We start from the raw sequence: 17,693 nt of genomic DNA on the forward strand, positions 1-17,693 counted from the left end.
GTTGGAGTGCAGAAAGTTCAAAGGGAAACACAAAACATGGAAAAATAAAAATAAAAAGGTTTGTATGACAACACAAAGAAGTTTCGTTCCCCAAAAACATATTGTATGCTTTCGAAATGTTTATATCCAAAATCATGTGGTTTGGAAAGTTTTGAAAATTGTAAAACTTGGAAATTGCACCCTTCAGTGTTGTTGCTTGGTAACAAGTGCAAGTTTTTGAATATTTTTTGTCTGCAATATAAATAACAGCGTTTTTTAAACACAAATTCAGGTTTAAAATTACAGCTGACACAATTTTTTTCTTGTTTGTCTTCTGATTTTTTCAGCTTTCTGAAAAAGACTGTTGCTCTATTTTCCGTATTCAACGAGACATTTTTTCAATAGTTGGCAATACTCTAGTACTTTGTTTGCTTGTTTTGCTTCACCAAAACTTTCCTGAGGTACTTGAATCTCGAAAACCCTTAATAGCGTTACCGAACATTGGCTCCCACGCAAATAGATGAGTAACTTTCATATTTTTGTCTTGGCCTGCAAAGTACACATTTCATGAAATTTGGTTCACATGATCTGTTTATTCTGTCCAGGGTTTTTTGTTCGAAAAAGTTAAATTTGGAGCATGGAAGTCTGCAGTCGGAATTGTGTTAATGTGAGTCTGTGTGCAATTTCGAGCATGCAGAAGAACACGTTAACCTAAGCGCCTGGCGGTTGGCACCCGAGCGTACACAGTGTCTGTAAACAGTATGAACAAATATTTGTAGTTCGTTATCGGCATTTTTTCGAAGGGAGTTGGCGAAAAAACGCGAGAGAAACGGGGAAAATGCAGACAGGAACGATGTTTCACTAACTTTTCGCGAACGAAAACTCGGAAACTTTCAGAAATAAACGGATAGAGAGTTCAAGTGCCTACACTTGAAAATTGTTGATATTTATGAGTAAGTCGCATTGAGTATACAACATTGGAAAATATCTGGCCGTAAATAAATGTGAAGTGGAGATCAGTAACATTGAAAAATTTAGAACGTTTGATTGGGATGTTCAATTATAAATCGTGGAGGGTGAATTATGGAACAGTTTATGAAAAACCTTAAGTGAAACTGCATGGGACTACTATATTAGTTTCCTAAGCGTTAAAACTGAGAGATACATGAAACAATCATATATTCCAAAACGAAATTTGAATAATTTACAGTCTCAATCTCAAGTGTGCAAATCAGCAGAATATGAGGAATTTTTTGCCCCATTTTGCTCATAGGATTTTATATCGATCTGTACTAAAAAATTTATATCGATTCAATAACACAAGAGATTTTTTGAATAAATATTAACAACCCAGAAGCCATTCTGATACTAACAAAAAATGCGGAGCACCTTTTTGATGTTGTCATCTTCCAACAGAATTGTCATTTGGCTTAAAAGTTTTGCACTGACAAACGGGGCGTGATAGTTTGGTGACGAAAAAAAAACTTTCTAATAATACCATAAAGTAGTTTTTTCTATTTCTTGAGGATGTACCAGTCATTAAAATAAAAATATGCGATTTCTCAAACTTTCACTATTTTCGAAAATTGTACAAAGAACTTGTGAAGCATGATTTGCTAACCAGAACGTTTATTAAATATAACCAAAATTCTGCAAATTATAGTCGAATACCCGAAATATGAGATTTTTTGTCCGATACTGCATATTCTGTTCAGAGAAACAAAGAAAAACAAGGTTTTATTATTACAACCGTGCAAATCACATTCAAAAGAAAAACAGGAGGAAATTCAAGTGAAGTTAGCCTAAAAACGAAAGGAAAAGAACATATAAAAGTATCAGAATGCAAAAAAAATGAATGTTATATTACCCAAATGGAAATTGTTGAAAGCAGCTCAAAACATAAACTGACAACAAAGCGGAAGAAGATAAATCAGTAAAATGCCCGATAGAAATGAAAATGTTAGAGAAATTAAATCAGGGTGCAGCATTCCATTGAATCAAGTTCCGTGTTAGTTGTCGAATTATGCTTCGTTTTCAGTGAGTCTGAAAATAAACCAAATATTAGAATGGGAATAGAATCAGTGGTTTTCCCTGCAACTTATTATATTTTACTGTACGTTTATTTACAGACCACCATGACAACCCAGAATTGAAGGATATGAGAAGGGGGTTAAAAATGGACGTATGGATTCAAATAAATAACAGGCAAAATTGGATAATACGGTTTTAGAAGGGGGCCTTTCACTATTCGAGACATGTAGTGAGACAGTTCAGCCACCTTCTTCGTTCTGGCGGCACATCGGCCATTTCTTCTCCGTTCGGTGCTTGTGGAAGATGAGTGAAATCGGCTGGCTCATCAGTAGCGTAGTAACAGAAGATAATGTTTCCAACTGAAACATTTATAGTTTTTTTCATACCTGACTATAATCACTCACCAATGAGAAGAACTCCGTGGGTCAGGAAAACAATTCTCCATTCTTCGAGAGTGTTGTGCGTACAGATCAGGAAGACCAAAAGTGGTTCGATGAAGAGAGAAAGGCACTTGATGAATTGAATTTGGGAAAGGACGAAGTGAGAGTGTTGTCTGAAAAAAAATTTAAAAATTATAGTCCATCCCGATATAACTATGGTAATTACCTGGCTACAAGGGTGGCGCATTTGTAGAAACCTCCGCAGATGAATCCAGTGGAGCATTCGATGACCAAGAGAGCAATCAAGGAGAGATGAGCTTGATCCTTTGGAAGATAACCGAGAATACAGAAAAACGCACCGGAAACCATCAAAGCGATCGTGTTGAAAATTCTCATTTTAGTCTTCTCAGACCAGAAGTGAATACGGTCACTGGCAACTCCGGAAATGATTTTAAAGGCCAAGTGAAGAGCACGTGGCACGGCAACAAAGTACCCGGTGTGGTTAACAGCGAATCCCAGAACTTCCTTCAAGAATGTTGGTCCGTACATAACAATGAATTGAGACATCATCAATTCTCCGAAGGCAGAGAGCCAAACTGCCAACATGACGGAGTTAGTAAGGATCTTGGCGATTGGAGCTTTTTCGTGTGCTTGGACATCTCCTTTTCCTCTGTGAATCTTCTCAAGCTCGATTTCAGTCATCTTTGGATGTTTAGTTGGGTTGTTTCTAAAATTCAACAAATATTGATTGAAATATTTGTGTAAGCTTATAAACTAACCTGTAGAACCACCACCACAAACTGAAGAGAACACCACTGAGCACAGCGTGCACGTAGTAGACGGATTCCCATCCCCAGGACGATTCACAAAGCTCTCCGGCGACTGGCATAGTAAACATCACCGAGATTTGAGAAAATGAAGAGAGAAGTGAGATGAAGAGTCCGTGTTGCTTCAAACTGGCCCAGTTGACAACGATCAATCCGATAGCGGCGAAATCTGCTCCGAAACTTACTCCCTGGAAACAAATTTTGAATTGGTGGTAGCAGTTTTAATGATTTTATTTTTTACCTGGAAGAATCTAGCAATGACCAAAAAGTTGAAATGGAGGTGAGCAGCTAGTGGCATCAAAGCAGTGGATAAAGTTGACACAGCTCCAGCGAAAAAGAAAACGGACCTTGCTCCGAATTGTTGGTAGAACCTTTAAAATTAAACATTTTCATCTAGAATTCTCTTTAAATGTTTGAACTTACCAATGGAAAGGCCAAGCTGCTGCGAGAGTTCCTACTGCTGCTGCCCACATAATGATAGACTTCTGCTTGTTATCGTAAGCTAAGTTCACCACTGAAGCATCAGTCATGGGTAATTCAGAAGTGTTGGTCTTAGGAGCCATGCAAATCATTGTAAAGTTGATGACAGTCATATTGGAAGCGATTGAAGCGATGCATAGCGTTCCTGGAATATATAATTCATTTTTAGTAATCACAGTCAGCCACGAAACCACCTACCAATTGCAAGAACAATGTACCGTTGACGGTTTTCCAAGCATGGGACGACTGACGCGGAAAGCTGACGGGCCCCATAGTGTGTTTACCATGTTCTTGTCTTTAAATTTCTCTGTTTTTCAGTGCTTTTCTCTGAAAACTGACTGAATCTGAGAGAAGGAAGAAAATCTTTCGGCTCTGTCCAGCGCGATTTGTTTTCGTGGACACGGGAAACGGAGAAGTGGCAGAAAAAAGGAAAAAAACGAGACGACGTCCGAAAAAAAGAAAGAAAAACGAACAGACAAGAAAAAAGGAGAGAAGAAAATAGAAAGGAGCAAAACCACCATCTGCTCGGCGCTGTTGCTCTCTTCTTCTCTTTTCTCTCGTGTCGTTTTCTTCTTCTTCTTGCCCATTTTTTTTCTCCCCTTCCCTTCGTTTTTTTTGCTCTTCTCGTGAGCCACTGGCCACGTCGACCGCTTCGTCAACCACGCGCTTCATGCACAAATAAGGTCCCTCATCAGCACGCTCTTTCCCGTTTTCCTTCGCGTTTTTTTTGCGCGGTTGGGGGCTCTCAACGAACTCGCATTCAGTCCGTTTCAAAGATCTTGTGGACCGGGAAAAAGGGGAAAGGAAAATAAGGGGGAAAAAAGAGAAAGAGAAAAAAATATTCAGAGAATAACAAGCTTCTGAATAGAATCTCATTTAGTGGCTGCCTGGGAGCGGAAACGGGGACGAAGAAGGAGAAAAAAAGCTCTATGTGTGCGAAAAACAGGAATAAGAAGATCAAATCTCAGAAAAAATAGAATAAGAGTTAAGCTTGTGGAAGCGTGAATTGAGTTAAATTGAGAAAAGTTTCCGGAAATGTCATTTTTTTTCACCTGAAATGTTTCTTTTTCAAAAAATTTCTGCCTGAAGAAAAATTGTTTGTGCTTTTTTTCTTCTTACTTCCGCGTCACTTCATCAAAAGGGCAAACCAATAGGGTAAATTGGAAAATAAAGTGGGAACAAATAATTGGAAATTTTTGTTCTTGGGAACAAAAAATTCAGTTTCAAAAACCACAAAACATTTTCACACATTTTTCATGCTTATGTGAAACACAGGAACAGTATGACTCAGAAAAGAAGGAAACAAACTCATACCACTCCAACAATTTGAATGAATGTTACTAATAGCTGAACACCACTACCATTACTTACTTAAATATGCCCCCTGCCAAAACTTTTGTTTAGTTAACAAAGTATTCTAAAATTAAAACAAGTCGAACATCTATATCTAGACGCCTCTCAAAAGAGCTAACTGATAGGGCGGAGCCGCCCCGGGAGGCAGTGACCACTTAGGGGCGGGACCAGAGAGGACTGGGGGAGAAGGTGGCAAAAGGTGAAACGATCATGTGCGCGCGCGGGGACGGACGCGATGCAGAAAGTTTGTTCTTTGATTTATATTAACAAACAGTTAAAAAAAAGTTTTCGAGAAAAAAAGAAAAAGCTGACATAGACAAAAAAGAAATGATAGAGATGAGAGGAATGTGGAAAATGATTTGGAATCGGCATGCTGGAAAAAAGAAAAAGAAAAAGAATCGAAACTCAAAAACCAATGAAAAGGAGAGAAATGATAAGATAATGGAAAAGTGCAGGTTAAGAGGGTGACTGAAATTGGAAATAGTAGACTATCAGACTTGCAAATCAAAAAAATAAAAGAACAAATATAAAATATTCCCTTACCAATGACAGTGGAGTATTCTGGAGCTCTGGTGGCGATCAACAGTTCAGGATTGAGAATCTGGAAGAAGCATTGTATTGTCCGCCGCTTATATACAATATTGTTGTTATCACATGTGGTTCATAAAGTGATGTCACACAATTTCTGATAACAGGGGGGGGGGGACATTATGTCTCGTTCCCATTTTGCCTATCCGAATTAGTCATTCAATCAGGAAACCGCCAAAACATCACGTTTCCGGAGTGACCTTGCCACAGAAATGGAAAAAAGGGGAGAGAGAAGCAATCTAAATGTGTTTTCCCCTGTTTTCCTATCCAACTATCATTCACTAATCTTATCAATTAACCTTTTTTTTATTTTCTATCTTCTCAAAAATGTCTCTTTTTAGTAGTTTCCAACTCTTCTGATCGCTGCTATTGTGTTTTCTATCTTTTTTGGTGTTTCTCTCGTTTTTTTCTGTCGGGGACATATGACTTGTCTGTATGTATGCGAGTGCCCCGACCCGACCTTCAGAAAACATTAACGATCGAAGAATGGCGGTATATGTGGACACTGCGCCCTCCCATGGCTTGCCATTTACCCATTTACCCCTAGATATCAAAATTGTAACAAATGGTGAAGGGTATAAGGGAAACACATTTTGAACCTTTGACACGGATTGACCAGGACGGATTACAGGGTATTTCGCAATTTGTTTGCCATTGTTTTTCGATAAGATCTCTCTCTCTTTTTTTTCTCCGTTTTCGAGAGTTTTCCGAGAAAGAACTTTCTAGAAAACACAGTAATCTAGGTCAAACAACAAGCAGTGGTCAGCTGCTTAGATTATGTTTACGAAATGAATCGTCATAAAAGATAATGAGTACAAATTACTACCTATATCTGATCAGAGATTGGATGTGGTTTGATCACCTGGATAATTAATTCTTATTACATATGTGATTTTTGAATGGTCATATGAATAAGAATAAGAATAAGAATTAGGGCTCACCGATTTAGATGGACAGTTCGATTTGATCATTGTTACTTTAGTCATAGTTAGAAGGAAATCTTTGTAAAAACTTTGCAGCTTTGTAAAACAGAAGCAACAGAATGAATTCACCTGCCTACCCGATGTCCTCCGTTTTATCATTTTTATCATCCCGTAGCTCCCTCATATTGTTTTGTCTACCTGCCCTTGACTCACCTTTCCATTCACCGCAACTTGGAACAATGGCCAGTGGTTTTCAGCTTCCGACGGTGCCGCATCGGTGGTACGAGAGGAGGCAATGAATTGAGGGAGTACAGGAAGTATTCGATGAATATTTGATTCCTAAATGAGTTGTTTTGTTGATTTCACTTCCGATTAGATTACTTTAAATGTTTTCTGAAGAGAAACATCCAACGCGTTGCATATCTTCTTTTCCTTCGCGGTTTGGAGTATCCTGAAAACAAGTGACTCCGTGGATTTTTCAATTTCCAGTCTTGGTTTTCAATTTCCAACCTAGTATTGCTGAATATTGTCTGAAGATTGCAAACGTTTTTTTCCAATAGATATAGGAAGATACATCGTAAGATGATTGCAGCGAACACTATGAGGATTGCTGAGAATATGATTATCCATATCAGCTGGAGCATATGTTCATTGTATATCATCTGAAAAGAAGAGATTCTAATTTTTTTCATTCTCTTAGGTGTCATCAGGTGTTAATGAACCCCCAGACAACAGCTGTTCAACGGAGTGGGGGCATTGGGGGCACGGGAAATCGTTTTTCTGTTTTCACCGATGATTTCTGTCTCAATAGAAACAAAACGTGAGAGTGACAAAGTGATCGGGGGAGTAACAGCTGTTAGAGGATTCTTGATTTTGATCTACAACGAAATGGCAAAGACAAAACCAAAAACAAGAAAGAATTTCGAAAATTTGCGGAAAAGCTGAAGAGAGACGGGAGAAAGGGTATGAGATGAAACTGGGAAATTATAAAGTTGGAAAATTTTGGACAGCAGTAACCATAGAGATTTCATAAATTTCATAAATTTCATGTTGAAGGCTGACATTTCTGAAAGCAAAATTTTTTCGAGAATTTTTTCCATTTCTAAGCCGTTTCTGAACTTGTGAACTCAAAATATGCAAAACAAGAGAAGAGGGAAAACAGAAATTCTAACCTACATTCTACAATTAAGACTAAATGAAATATAGTAAGAACAAAGTGCGGCACACAAAAGGGGAGCACGCGGCACACAATTTCTTCCTTCCGCACTCCCTCAAAATTATTTGATAGAAATGTTTGTATGTCATTTTTCTTCAGTGTACATAACCCCAGAGCTTCCGCGCGGAAAGGCAAAAATCGAGACACGAAAGTTTCGCCAAAAAATTTTTTTGCACCCCCCGCGCTATAAGCACTCAACTAGATATAAGAGTAATGTGTTGATTTTATATCAACAATTAACTGTGTCTAATGATTGGGAAGAAATTAAAGAAAATCATCTGAAAAAAGTTGTTTAGAAATATACAAATGAAGTTGTCGAAACGTTTGGTCATAACTGCTTTTCAGTTTTTTTCAGTCGATTTTTTAAGAGAAAAACTAGAACCCATAATTTACGGCTCACGTTTGAACCTAATTCAGACTGACACTTGTTCAATTTTGCCCGACTTCTTTTTCTCTTGTTTTTTCCCGATTCCCATGTAATGTACATGATTTTGAGTTCATTTTTGTTCTCCGATTACAAATTACAATTACAAATTACCGATTACCGATTACCGCGATTCAAATTCGGGTAATGTGTCTTCTCCGACCTTTTTATTCGAGGCTTTGGCGTGTGGCAAGTCACTTGATGCGCAAACCAATTTCGATTCCGTTTTTACTCTGTTTTTGGGAATAAATGTTGTTTTGGAAGACTGGCATGATGTGTTCAAGGTTGGGAAAAACGGAATAACAAACAAAAAACGGTCGTACCGATTTTTTTTGAATTTGGACTGATTTGTGGTGGTGGATGTAGGAGAAGAATTAGCGGTGTTCAAAGATTGAATTTAGAAAGAAGATATGGAAATGTTGGGTTGGAGTGCAGAAAGTTCAAAGGGAAACACAAAACATGGAAAAATAAAAATAAAAAGGTTTGTATGACAACACAAAGAAGTTTCGTTCCCCAAAAACATATTGTATGCTTTCGAAATGTTTATATCCAAAATCATGTGGTTTGGAAAGTTTTGAAAATTGTAAAACTTGGAAATTGCACCCTTCAGTGTTGTTGCTTGGTAACAAGTGCAAGTTTTTGAATATTTTTTGTCTGCAATATAAATAACAGCGTTTTTTAAACACAAATTCAGGTTTAAAATTACAGCTGACACAATTTTTTTCTTGTTTGTCTTCTGATTTTTTCAGCTTTCTGAAAAAGACTGTTGCTCTATTTTCCGTATTCAACGAGACATTTTTTCAATAGTTGGCAATACTCTAGTACTTTGTTTGCTTGTTTTGCTTCACCAAAACTTTCCTGAGGTACTTGAATCTCGAAAACCCTTAATAGCGTTACCGAACATTGGCTCCCACGCAAATAGATGAGTAACTTTCATATTTTTGTCTTGGCCTGCAAAGTACACATTTCATGAAATTTGGTTCACATGATCTGTTTATTCTGTCCAGGGTTTTTTGTTCGAAAAAGTTAAATTTGGAGCATGGAAGTCTGCAGTCGGAATTGTGTTAATGTGAGTCTGTGTGCAATTTCGAGCATGCAGAAGAACACGTTAACCTAAGCGCCTGGCGGTTGGCACCCGAGCGTACACAGTGTCTGTAAACAGTATGAACAAATATTTGTAGTTCGTTATCGGCATTTTTTCGAAGGGAGTTGGCGAAAAAACGCGAGAGAAACGGGGAAAATGCAGACAGGAACGATGTTTCACTAACTTTTCGCGAACGAAAACTCGGAAACTTTCAGAAATAAACGGATAGAGAGTTCAAGTGCCTACACTTGAAAATTGTTGATATTTATGAGTAAGTCGCATTGAGTATACAACATTGGAAAATATCTGGCCGTAAATAAATGTGAAGTGGAGATCAGTAACATTGAAAAATTTAGAACGTTTGATTGGGATGTTCAATTATAAATCGTGGAGGGTGAATTATGGAACAGTTTATGAAAAACCTTAAGTGAAACTGCATGGGACTACTATATTAGTTTCCTAAGCGTTAAAACTGAGAGATACATGAAACAATCATATATTCCAAAACGAAATTTGAATAATTTACAGTCTCAATCTCAAGTGTGCAAATCAGCAGAATATGAGGAATTTTTTGCCCCATTTTGCTCATAGGATTTTATATCGATCTGTACTAAAAAATTTATATCGATTCAATAACACAAGAGATTTTTTGAATAAATATTAACAACCCAGAAGCCATTCTGATACTAACAAAAAATGCGGAGCACCTTTTTGATGTTGTCATCTTCCAACAGAATTGTCATTTGGCTTAAAAGTTTTGCACTGACAAACGGGGCGTGATAGTTTGGTGACGAAAAAAAAACTTTCTAATAATACCATAAAGTAGTTTTTTCTATTTCTTGAGGATGTACCAGTCATTAAAATAAAAATATGCGATTTCTCAAACTTTCACTATTTTCGAAAATTGTACAAAGAACTTGTGAAGCATGATTTGCTAACCAGAACGTTTATTAAATATAACCAAAATTCTGCAAATTATAGTCGAATACCCGAAATATGAGATTTTTTGTCCGATACTGCATATTCTGTTCAGAGAAACAAAGAAAAACAAGGTTTTATTATTACAACCGTGCAAATCACATTCAAAAGAAAAACAGGAGGAAATTCAAGTGAAGTTAGCCTAAAAACGAAAGGAAAAGAACATATAAAAGTATCAGAATGCAAAAAAAATGAATGTTATATTACCCAAATGGAAATTGTTGAAAGCAGCTCAAAACATAAACTGACAACAAAGCGGAAGAAGATAAATCAGTAAAATGCCCGATAGAAATGAAAATGTTAGAGAAATTAAATCAGGGTGCAGCATTCCATTGAATCAAGTTCCGTGTTAGTTGTCGAATTATGCTTCGTTTTCAGTGAGTCTGAAAATAAACCAAATATTAGAATGGGAATAGAATCAGTGGTTTTCCCTGCAACTTATTATATTTTACTGTACGTTTATTTACAGACCACCATGACAACCCAGAATTGAAGGATATGAGAAGGGGGTTAAAAATGGACGTATGGATTCAAATAAATAACAGGCAAAATTGGATAATACGGTTTTAGAAGGGGGCCTTTCACTATTCGAGACATGTAGTGAGACAGTTCAGCCACCTTCTTCGTTCTGGCGGCACATCGGCCATTTCTTCTCCGTTCGGTGCTTGTGGAAGATGAGTGAAATCGGCTGGCTCATCAGTAGCGTAGTAACAGAAGATAATGTTTCCAACTGAAACATTTATAGTTTTTTTCATACCTGACTATAATCACTCACCAATGAGAAGAACTCCGTGGGTCAGGAAAACAATTCTCCATTCTTCGAGAGTGTTGTGCGTACAGATCAGGAAGACCAAAAGTGGTTCGATGAAGAGAGAAAGGCACTTGATGAATTGAATTTGGGAAAGGACGAAGTGAGAGTGTTGTCTGAAAAAAAATTTAAAAATTATAGTCCATCCCGATATAACTATGGTAATTACCTGGCTACAAGGGTGGCGCATTTGTAGAAACCTCCGCAGATGAATCCAGTGGAGCATTCGATGACCAAGAGAGCAATCAAGGAGAGATGAGCTTGATCCTTTGGAAGATAACCGAGAATACAGAAAAACGCACCGGAAACCATCAAAGCGATCGTGTTGAAAATTCTCATTTTAGTCTTCTCAGACCAGAAGTGAATACGGTCACTGGCAACTCCGGAAATGATTTTAAAGGCCAAGTGAAGAGCACGTGGCACGGCAACAAAGTACCCGGTGTGGTTAACAGCGAATCCCAGAACTTCCTTCAAGAATGTTGGTCCGTACATAACAATGAATTGAGACATCATCAATTCTCCGAAGGCAGAGAGCCAAACTGCCAACATGACGGAGTTAGTAAGGATCTTGGCGATTGGAGCTTTTTCGTGTGCTTGGACATCTCCTTTTCCTCTGTGAATCTTCTCAAGCTCGATTTCAGTCATCTTTGGATGTTTAGTTGGGTTGTTTCTAAAATTCAACAAATATTGATTGAAATATTTGTGTAAGCTTATAAACTAACCTGTAGAACCACCACCACAAACTGAAGAGAACACCACTGAGCACAGCGTGCACGTAGTAGACGGATTCCCATCCCCAGGACGATTCACAAAGCTCTCCGGCGACTGGCATAGTAAACATCACCGAGATTTGAGAAAATGAAGAGAGAAGTGAGATGAAGAGTCCGTGTTGCTTCAAACTGGCCCAGTTGACAACGATCAATCCGATAGCGGCGAAATCTGCTCCGAAACTTACTCCCTGGAAACAAATTTTGAATTGGTGGTAGCAGTTTTAATGATTTTATTTTTTACCTGGAAGAATCTAGCAATGACCAAAAAGTTGAAATGGAGGTGAGCAGCTAGTGGCATCAAAGCAGTGGATAAAGTTGACACAGCTCCAGCGAAAAAGAAAACGGACCTTGCTCCGAATTGTTGGTAGAACCTTTAAAATTAAACATTTTCATCTAGAATTCTCTTTAAATGTTTGAACTTACCAATGGAAAGGCCAAGCTGCTGCGAGAGTTCCTACTGCTGCTGCCCACATAATGATAGACTTCTGCTTGTTATCGTAAGCTAAGTTCACCACTGAAGCATCAGTCATGGGTAATTCAGAAGTGTTGGTCTTAGGAGCCATGCAAATCATTGTAAAGTTGATGACAGTCATATTGGAAGCGATTGAAGCGATGCATAGCGTTCCTGGAATATATAATTCATTTTTAGTAATCACAGTCAGCCACGAAACCACCTACCAATTGCAAGAACAATGTACCGTTGACGGTTTTCCAAGCATGGGACGACTGACGCGGAAAGCTGACGGGCCCCATAGTGTGTTTACCATGTTCTTGTCTTTAAATTTCTCTGTTTTTCAGTGCTTTTCTCTGAAAACTGACTGAATCTGAGAGAAGGAAGAAAATCTTTCGGCTCTGTCCAGCGCGATTTGTTTTCGTGGACACGGGAAACGGAGAAGTGGCAGAAAAAAGGAAAAAAACGAGACGACGTCCGAAAAAAAGAAAGAAAAACGAACAGACAAGAAAAAAGGAGAGAAGAAAATAGAAAGGAGCAAAACCACCATCTGCTCGGCGCTGTTGCTCTCTTCTTCTCTTTTCTCTCGTGTCGTTTTCTTGTTCTTCTTGCCCATTTTTTTTCTCCCCTTCCCTTCGTTTTTTTTGCTCTTCTCGTGAGCCACTGGCCACGTCGACCGCTTCGTCAACCACGCGCTTCATGCACAAATAAGGTCCCTCATCAGCACGCTCTTTCCCGTTTTCCTTCGCGTTTTTTTTGCGCGGTTGGGGGCTCTCAACGAACTCGCATTCAGTCCGTTTCAAAGATCTTGTGGACCGGGAAAAAGGGGAAAGGAAAATAAGGGGGAAAAAAGAGAAAGAGAAAAAAATATTCAGAGAATAACAAGCTTCTGAATAGAATCTCATTTAGTGGCTGCCTGGGAGCGGAAACGGGGACGAAGAAGGAGAAAAAAAGCTCTATGTGTGCGAAAAACAGGAATAAGAAGATCAAATCTCAGAAAAAATAGAATAAGAGTTAAGCTTGTGGAAGCGTGAATTGAGTTAAATTGAGAAAAGTTTCCGGAAATGTCATTTTTTTTCACCTGAAATGTTTCTTTTTCAAAAAATTTCTGCCTGAAGAAAAATTGTTTGTGCTTTTTTTCTTCTTACTTCCGCGTCACTTCATCAAAAGGGCAAACCAATAGGGTAAATTGGAAAATAAAGTGGGAACAAATAATTGGAAATTTTTGTTCTTGGGAACAAAAAATTCAGTTTCAAAAACCACAAAACATTTTCACACATTTTTCATGCTTATGTGAAACACAGGAACAGTATGACTCAGAAAAGAAGGAAACAAACTCATACCACTCCAACAATTTGAATGAATGTTACTAATAGCTGAACACCACTACCATTACTTACTTAAATATGCCCCCTGCCAAAACTTTTGTTTAGTTAACAAAGTATTCTAAAATTAAAACAAGTCGAACATCTATATCTAGACGCCTCTCAAAAGAGCTAACTGATAGGGCGGAGCCGCCCCGGGAGGCAGTGACCACTTAGGGGCGGGACCAGAGAGGACTGGGGGAGAAGGTGGCAAAAGGTGAAACGATCATGTGCGCGCGCGGGGACGGACGCGATGCAGAAAGTTTGTTCTTTGATTTATATTAACAAACAGTTAAAAAAAAGTTTTCGAGAAAAAAAGAAAAAGCTGACATAGACAAAAAAGAAATGATAGAGATGAGAGGAATGTGGAAAATGATTTGGAATCGGCATGCTGGAAAAAAGAAAAAGAAAAAGAATCGAAACTCAAAAACCAATGAAAAGGAGAGAAATGATAAGATAATGGAAAAGTGCAGGTTAAGAGGGTGACTGAAATTGGAAATAGTAGACTATCAGACTTGCAAATCAAAAAAATAAAAGAACAAATATAAAATATTCCCTTACCAATGACAGTGGAGTATTCTGGAGCTCTGGTGGCGATCAACAGTTCAGGATTGAGAATCTGGAAGAAGCATTGTATTGTCCGCCGCTTATATACAATATTGTTGTTATCACATGTGGTTCATAAAGTGATGTCACACAATTTCTGATAACAGGGGGGGGGGACATTATGTCTCGTTCCCATTTTGCCTATCCGAATTAGTCATTCAATCAGGAAACCGCCAAAACATCACGTTTCCGGAGTGACCTTGCCACAGAAATGGAAAAAAGGGGAGAGAGAAGCAATCTAAATGTGTTTTCCCCTGTTTTCCTATCCAACTATCATTCACTAATCTTATCAATTAACCTTTTTTTTATTTTCTATCTTCTCAAAAATGTCTCTTTTTAGTAGTTTCCAACTCTTCTGATCGCTGCTATTGTGTTTTCTATCTTTTTTGGTGTTTCTCTCGTTTTTTTCTGTCGGGGACATATGACTTGTCTGTATGTATGCGAGTGCCCCGACCCGACCTTCAGAAAACATTAACGATCGAAGAATGGCGGTATATGTGGACACTGCGCCCTCCCATGGCTTGCCATTTACCCATTTACCCCTAGATATCAAAATTGTAACAAATGGTGAAGGGTATAAGGGAAACACATTTTGAACCTTTGACACGGATTGACCAGGACGGATTACAGGGTATTTCGCAATTTGTTTGCCATTGTTTTTCGATAAGATCTCTCTCTCTTTTTTTTCTCCGTTTTCGAGAGTTTTCCGAGAAAGAACTTTCTAGAAAACACAGTAATCTAGGTCAAACAACAAGCAGTGGTCAGCTGCTTAGATTATGTTTACGAAATGAATCGTCATAAAAGATAATGAGTACAAATTACTACCTATATCTGATCAGAGATTGGATGTGGTTTGATCACCTGGATAATTAATTCTTATTACATATGTGATTTTTGAATGGTCATATGAATAAGAATAAGAATAAGAATTAGGGCTCACCGATTTAGATGGACAGTTCGATTTGATCATTGTTACTTTAGTCATAGTTAGAAGGAAATCTTTGTAAAAACTTTGCAGCTTTGTAAAACAGAAGCAACAGAATGAATTCACCTGCCTACCCGATGTCCTCCGTTTTATCATTTTTATCATCCCGTAGCTCCCTCATATTGTTTTGTCTACCTGCCCTTGACTCACCTTTCCATTCACCGCAACTTGGAACAATGGCCAGTGGTTTTCAGCTTCCGACGGTGCCGCATCGGTGGTACGAGAGGAGGCAATGAATTGAGGGAGTACAGGAAGTATTCGATGAATATTTGATTCCTAAATGAGTTGTTTTGTTGATTTCACTTCCGATTAGATTACTTTAAATGTTTTCTGAAGAGAAACATCCAACGCGTTGCATATCTTCTTTTCCTTCGCGGTTTGGAGTATCCTGAAAACAAGTGACTCCGTGGATTTTTCAATTTCCAGTCTTGGTTTTCAATTTCCAACCTAGTATTGCTGAATATTGTCTGAAGATTGCAAACGTTTTTTTCCAATAGATATAGGAAGATACATCGTAAGATGATTGCAGCGAACACTATGAGGATTGCTGAGAATATGATTATCCATATCAGCTGGAGCATATGTTCATTGTATATCATCTGAAAAGAAGAGATTCTAATTTTTTTCATTCTCTTAGGTGTCATCAGGTGTTAATGAACCCCCAGACAACAGCTGTTCAACGGAGTGGGGGCATTGGGGGCACGGGAAATCGTTTTTCTGTTTTCACCGATGATTTCTGTCTCAATAGAAACAAAACGTGAGAGTGACAAAGTGATCGGGGGAGTAACAGCTGTTAGAGGATTCTTGATTTTGATCTACAACGAAATGGCAAAGACAAAACCAAAAACAAGAAAGAATTTCGAAAATTTGCGGAAAAGCTGAAGAGAGACGGGAGAAAGGGTATGAGATGAAACTGGGAAATTATAAAGTTGGAAAATTTTGGACAGCAGTAACCATAGAGATTTCATAAATTTCATAAATTTCATGTTGAAGGCTGACATTTCTGAAAGCAAAATTTTTTCGAGAATTTTTTCCATTTCTAAGCCGTTTCTGAACTTGTGAACTCAAAATATGCAAAACAAGAGAAGAGGGAAAACAGAAATTCTAACCTACATTCTACAATTAAGACTAAATGAAATATAGTAAGAACAAAGTGCGGCACACAAAAGGGGAGCACGCGGCACACAATTTCTTCCTTCCGCACTCCCTCAAAATTATTTGATAGAAATGTTTGTATGTCATTTTTCTTCAGTGTACATAACCCCAGAGCTTCCGCGCGGAAAGGCAAAAATCGAGACACGAAAGTTTCGCCAAAAAATTTTTTTGCACCCCCCGCGCTATAAGCACTCAACTAGATATAAGAGTAATGTGTTGATTTTATATCAACAATTAACTGTGTCTAATGATTGGGAAGAAATTAAAGAAAATCATCTGAAAAAAGTTGTTTAGAAATATACAAATGAAGTTGTCGAAACGTTTGGTCATAACTGCTTTTCAGTTTTTTTCAGTCGATTTTTTAAGAGAAAAACTAGAACCCATAATTTACGGCTCACGTTTGAACCTAATTCAGACTGACACTTGTTCAATTTTGCCCGACTTCTTTTTCTCTTGTTTTTTCCCGATTCCCATGTAATGTACATGATTTTGAGTTCATTTTTGTTCTCCGATTACAAATTACAATTACAAATTACCGATTACCGATTACCGCGATTCAAATTCGGGTAATGTGTCTTCTCCGACCTTTTTATTCGAGGCTTTGGCGTGTGGCAAGTCACTTGATGCGCAAACCAATTTCGATTCCGTTTTTACTCTGTTTTTGGGAATAAATGTTGTTTTGGAAGACTGGCATGATGTGTTCAAGGTTGGGAAAAACGGAATAACAAACAAAAAACGGTCGTACCGATTTTTTTTGAATTTGGACTGATTTGTGGTGGTGGATGTAGGAGAAGAATTAGCGGTGTTCAAAGATTGAATTTAGAAAGAAGATATGGAAATGTTGGGTTGGAGTGCAGAAAGTTCAAAGGGAAACACAAAACATGGAAAAATAAAAATAAAAAGGTTTGTATGACAACACAAAGAAGTTTCGTTCCCCAAAAACATATTGTATGCTTTCGAAATGTTTATATCCAAAATCATGTGGTTTGGAAAGTTTTGAAAATTGTAAAACTTGGAAATTGCACCCTTCAGTGTTGTTGCTTGGTAACAAGTGCAAGTTTTTGAATATTTTTTGTCTGCAATATAAATAACAGCGTTTTTTAAACACAAATTCAGGTTTAAAATTACAGCTGACACAATTTTTTTCTTGTTTGTCTTCTGATTTTTTCAGCTTTCTGAAAAAGACTGTTGCTCTATTTTCCGTATTCAACGAGACATTTTTTCAATAGTTGGCAATACTCTAGTACTTTGTTTGCTTGTTTTGCTTCACCAAAACTTTCCTGAGGTACTT

At 37.8% G+C, this 17,693-nt stretch overlaps 1 protein-coding gene across 1 annotated transcript; it reads right to left on the minus strand.

The window, feature by feature from the left end:
• Positions 1-2,000: 2,000 nt before the first annotated feature.
• On the minus strand, positions 2,001-15,846 carry GCK72_025558 (uncharacterized protein; the record flags this gene model as incomplete). The annotated part of the gene is made up of 20 exons (XM_053736389.1): positions 2,001-2,022; positions 2,258-2,369; positions 2,415-2,563; positions 2,617-3,117; positions 3,170-3,405; positions 3,459-3,588; positions 3,641-3,842; positions 5,594-5,651; positions 6,775-6,900; positions 6,943-7,012; positions 10,882-10,993; positions 11,039-11,187; positions 11,241-11,741; positions 11,794-12,029; positions 12,083-12,212; positions 12,265-12,466; positions 14,218-14,275; positions 15,398-15,523; positions 15,566-15,635; positions 15,695-15,846. 20 exons carry the CDS (start codon positions 15,844-15,846, stop codon positions 2,001-2,003), a joined length of 3,342 nt encoding a protein of 1,113 aa, XP_053579955.1.
• Between the last annotated feature and the right edge of the window lie 1,847 nt (positions 15,847-17,693).

This window comes from Caenorhabditis remanei, chromosome X (genome assembly GCF_010183535.1).
Source record: "Caenorhabditis remanei strain PX506 chromosome X, whole genome shotgun sequence".
Taxonomy (NCBI): Eukaryota; Metazoa; Nematoda; class Chromadorea; order Rhabditida; family Rhabditidae; genus Caenorhabditis; species Caenorhabditis remanei.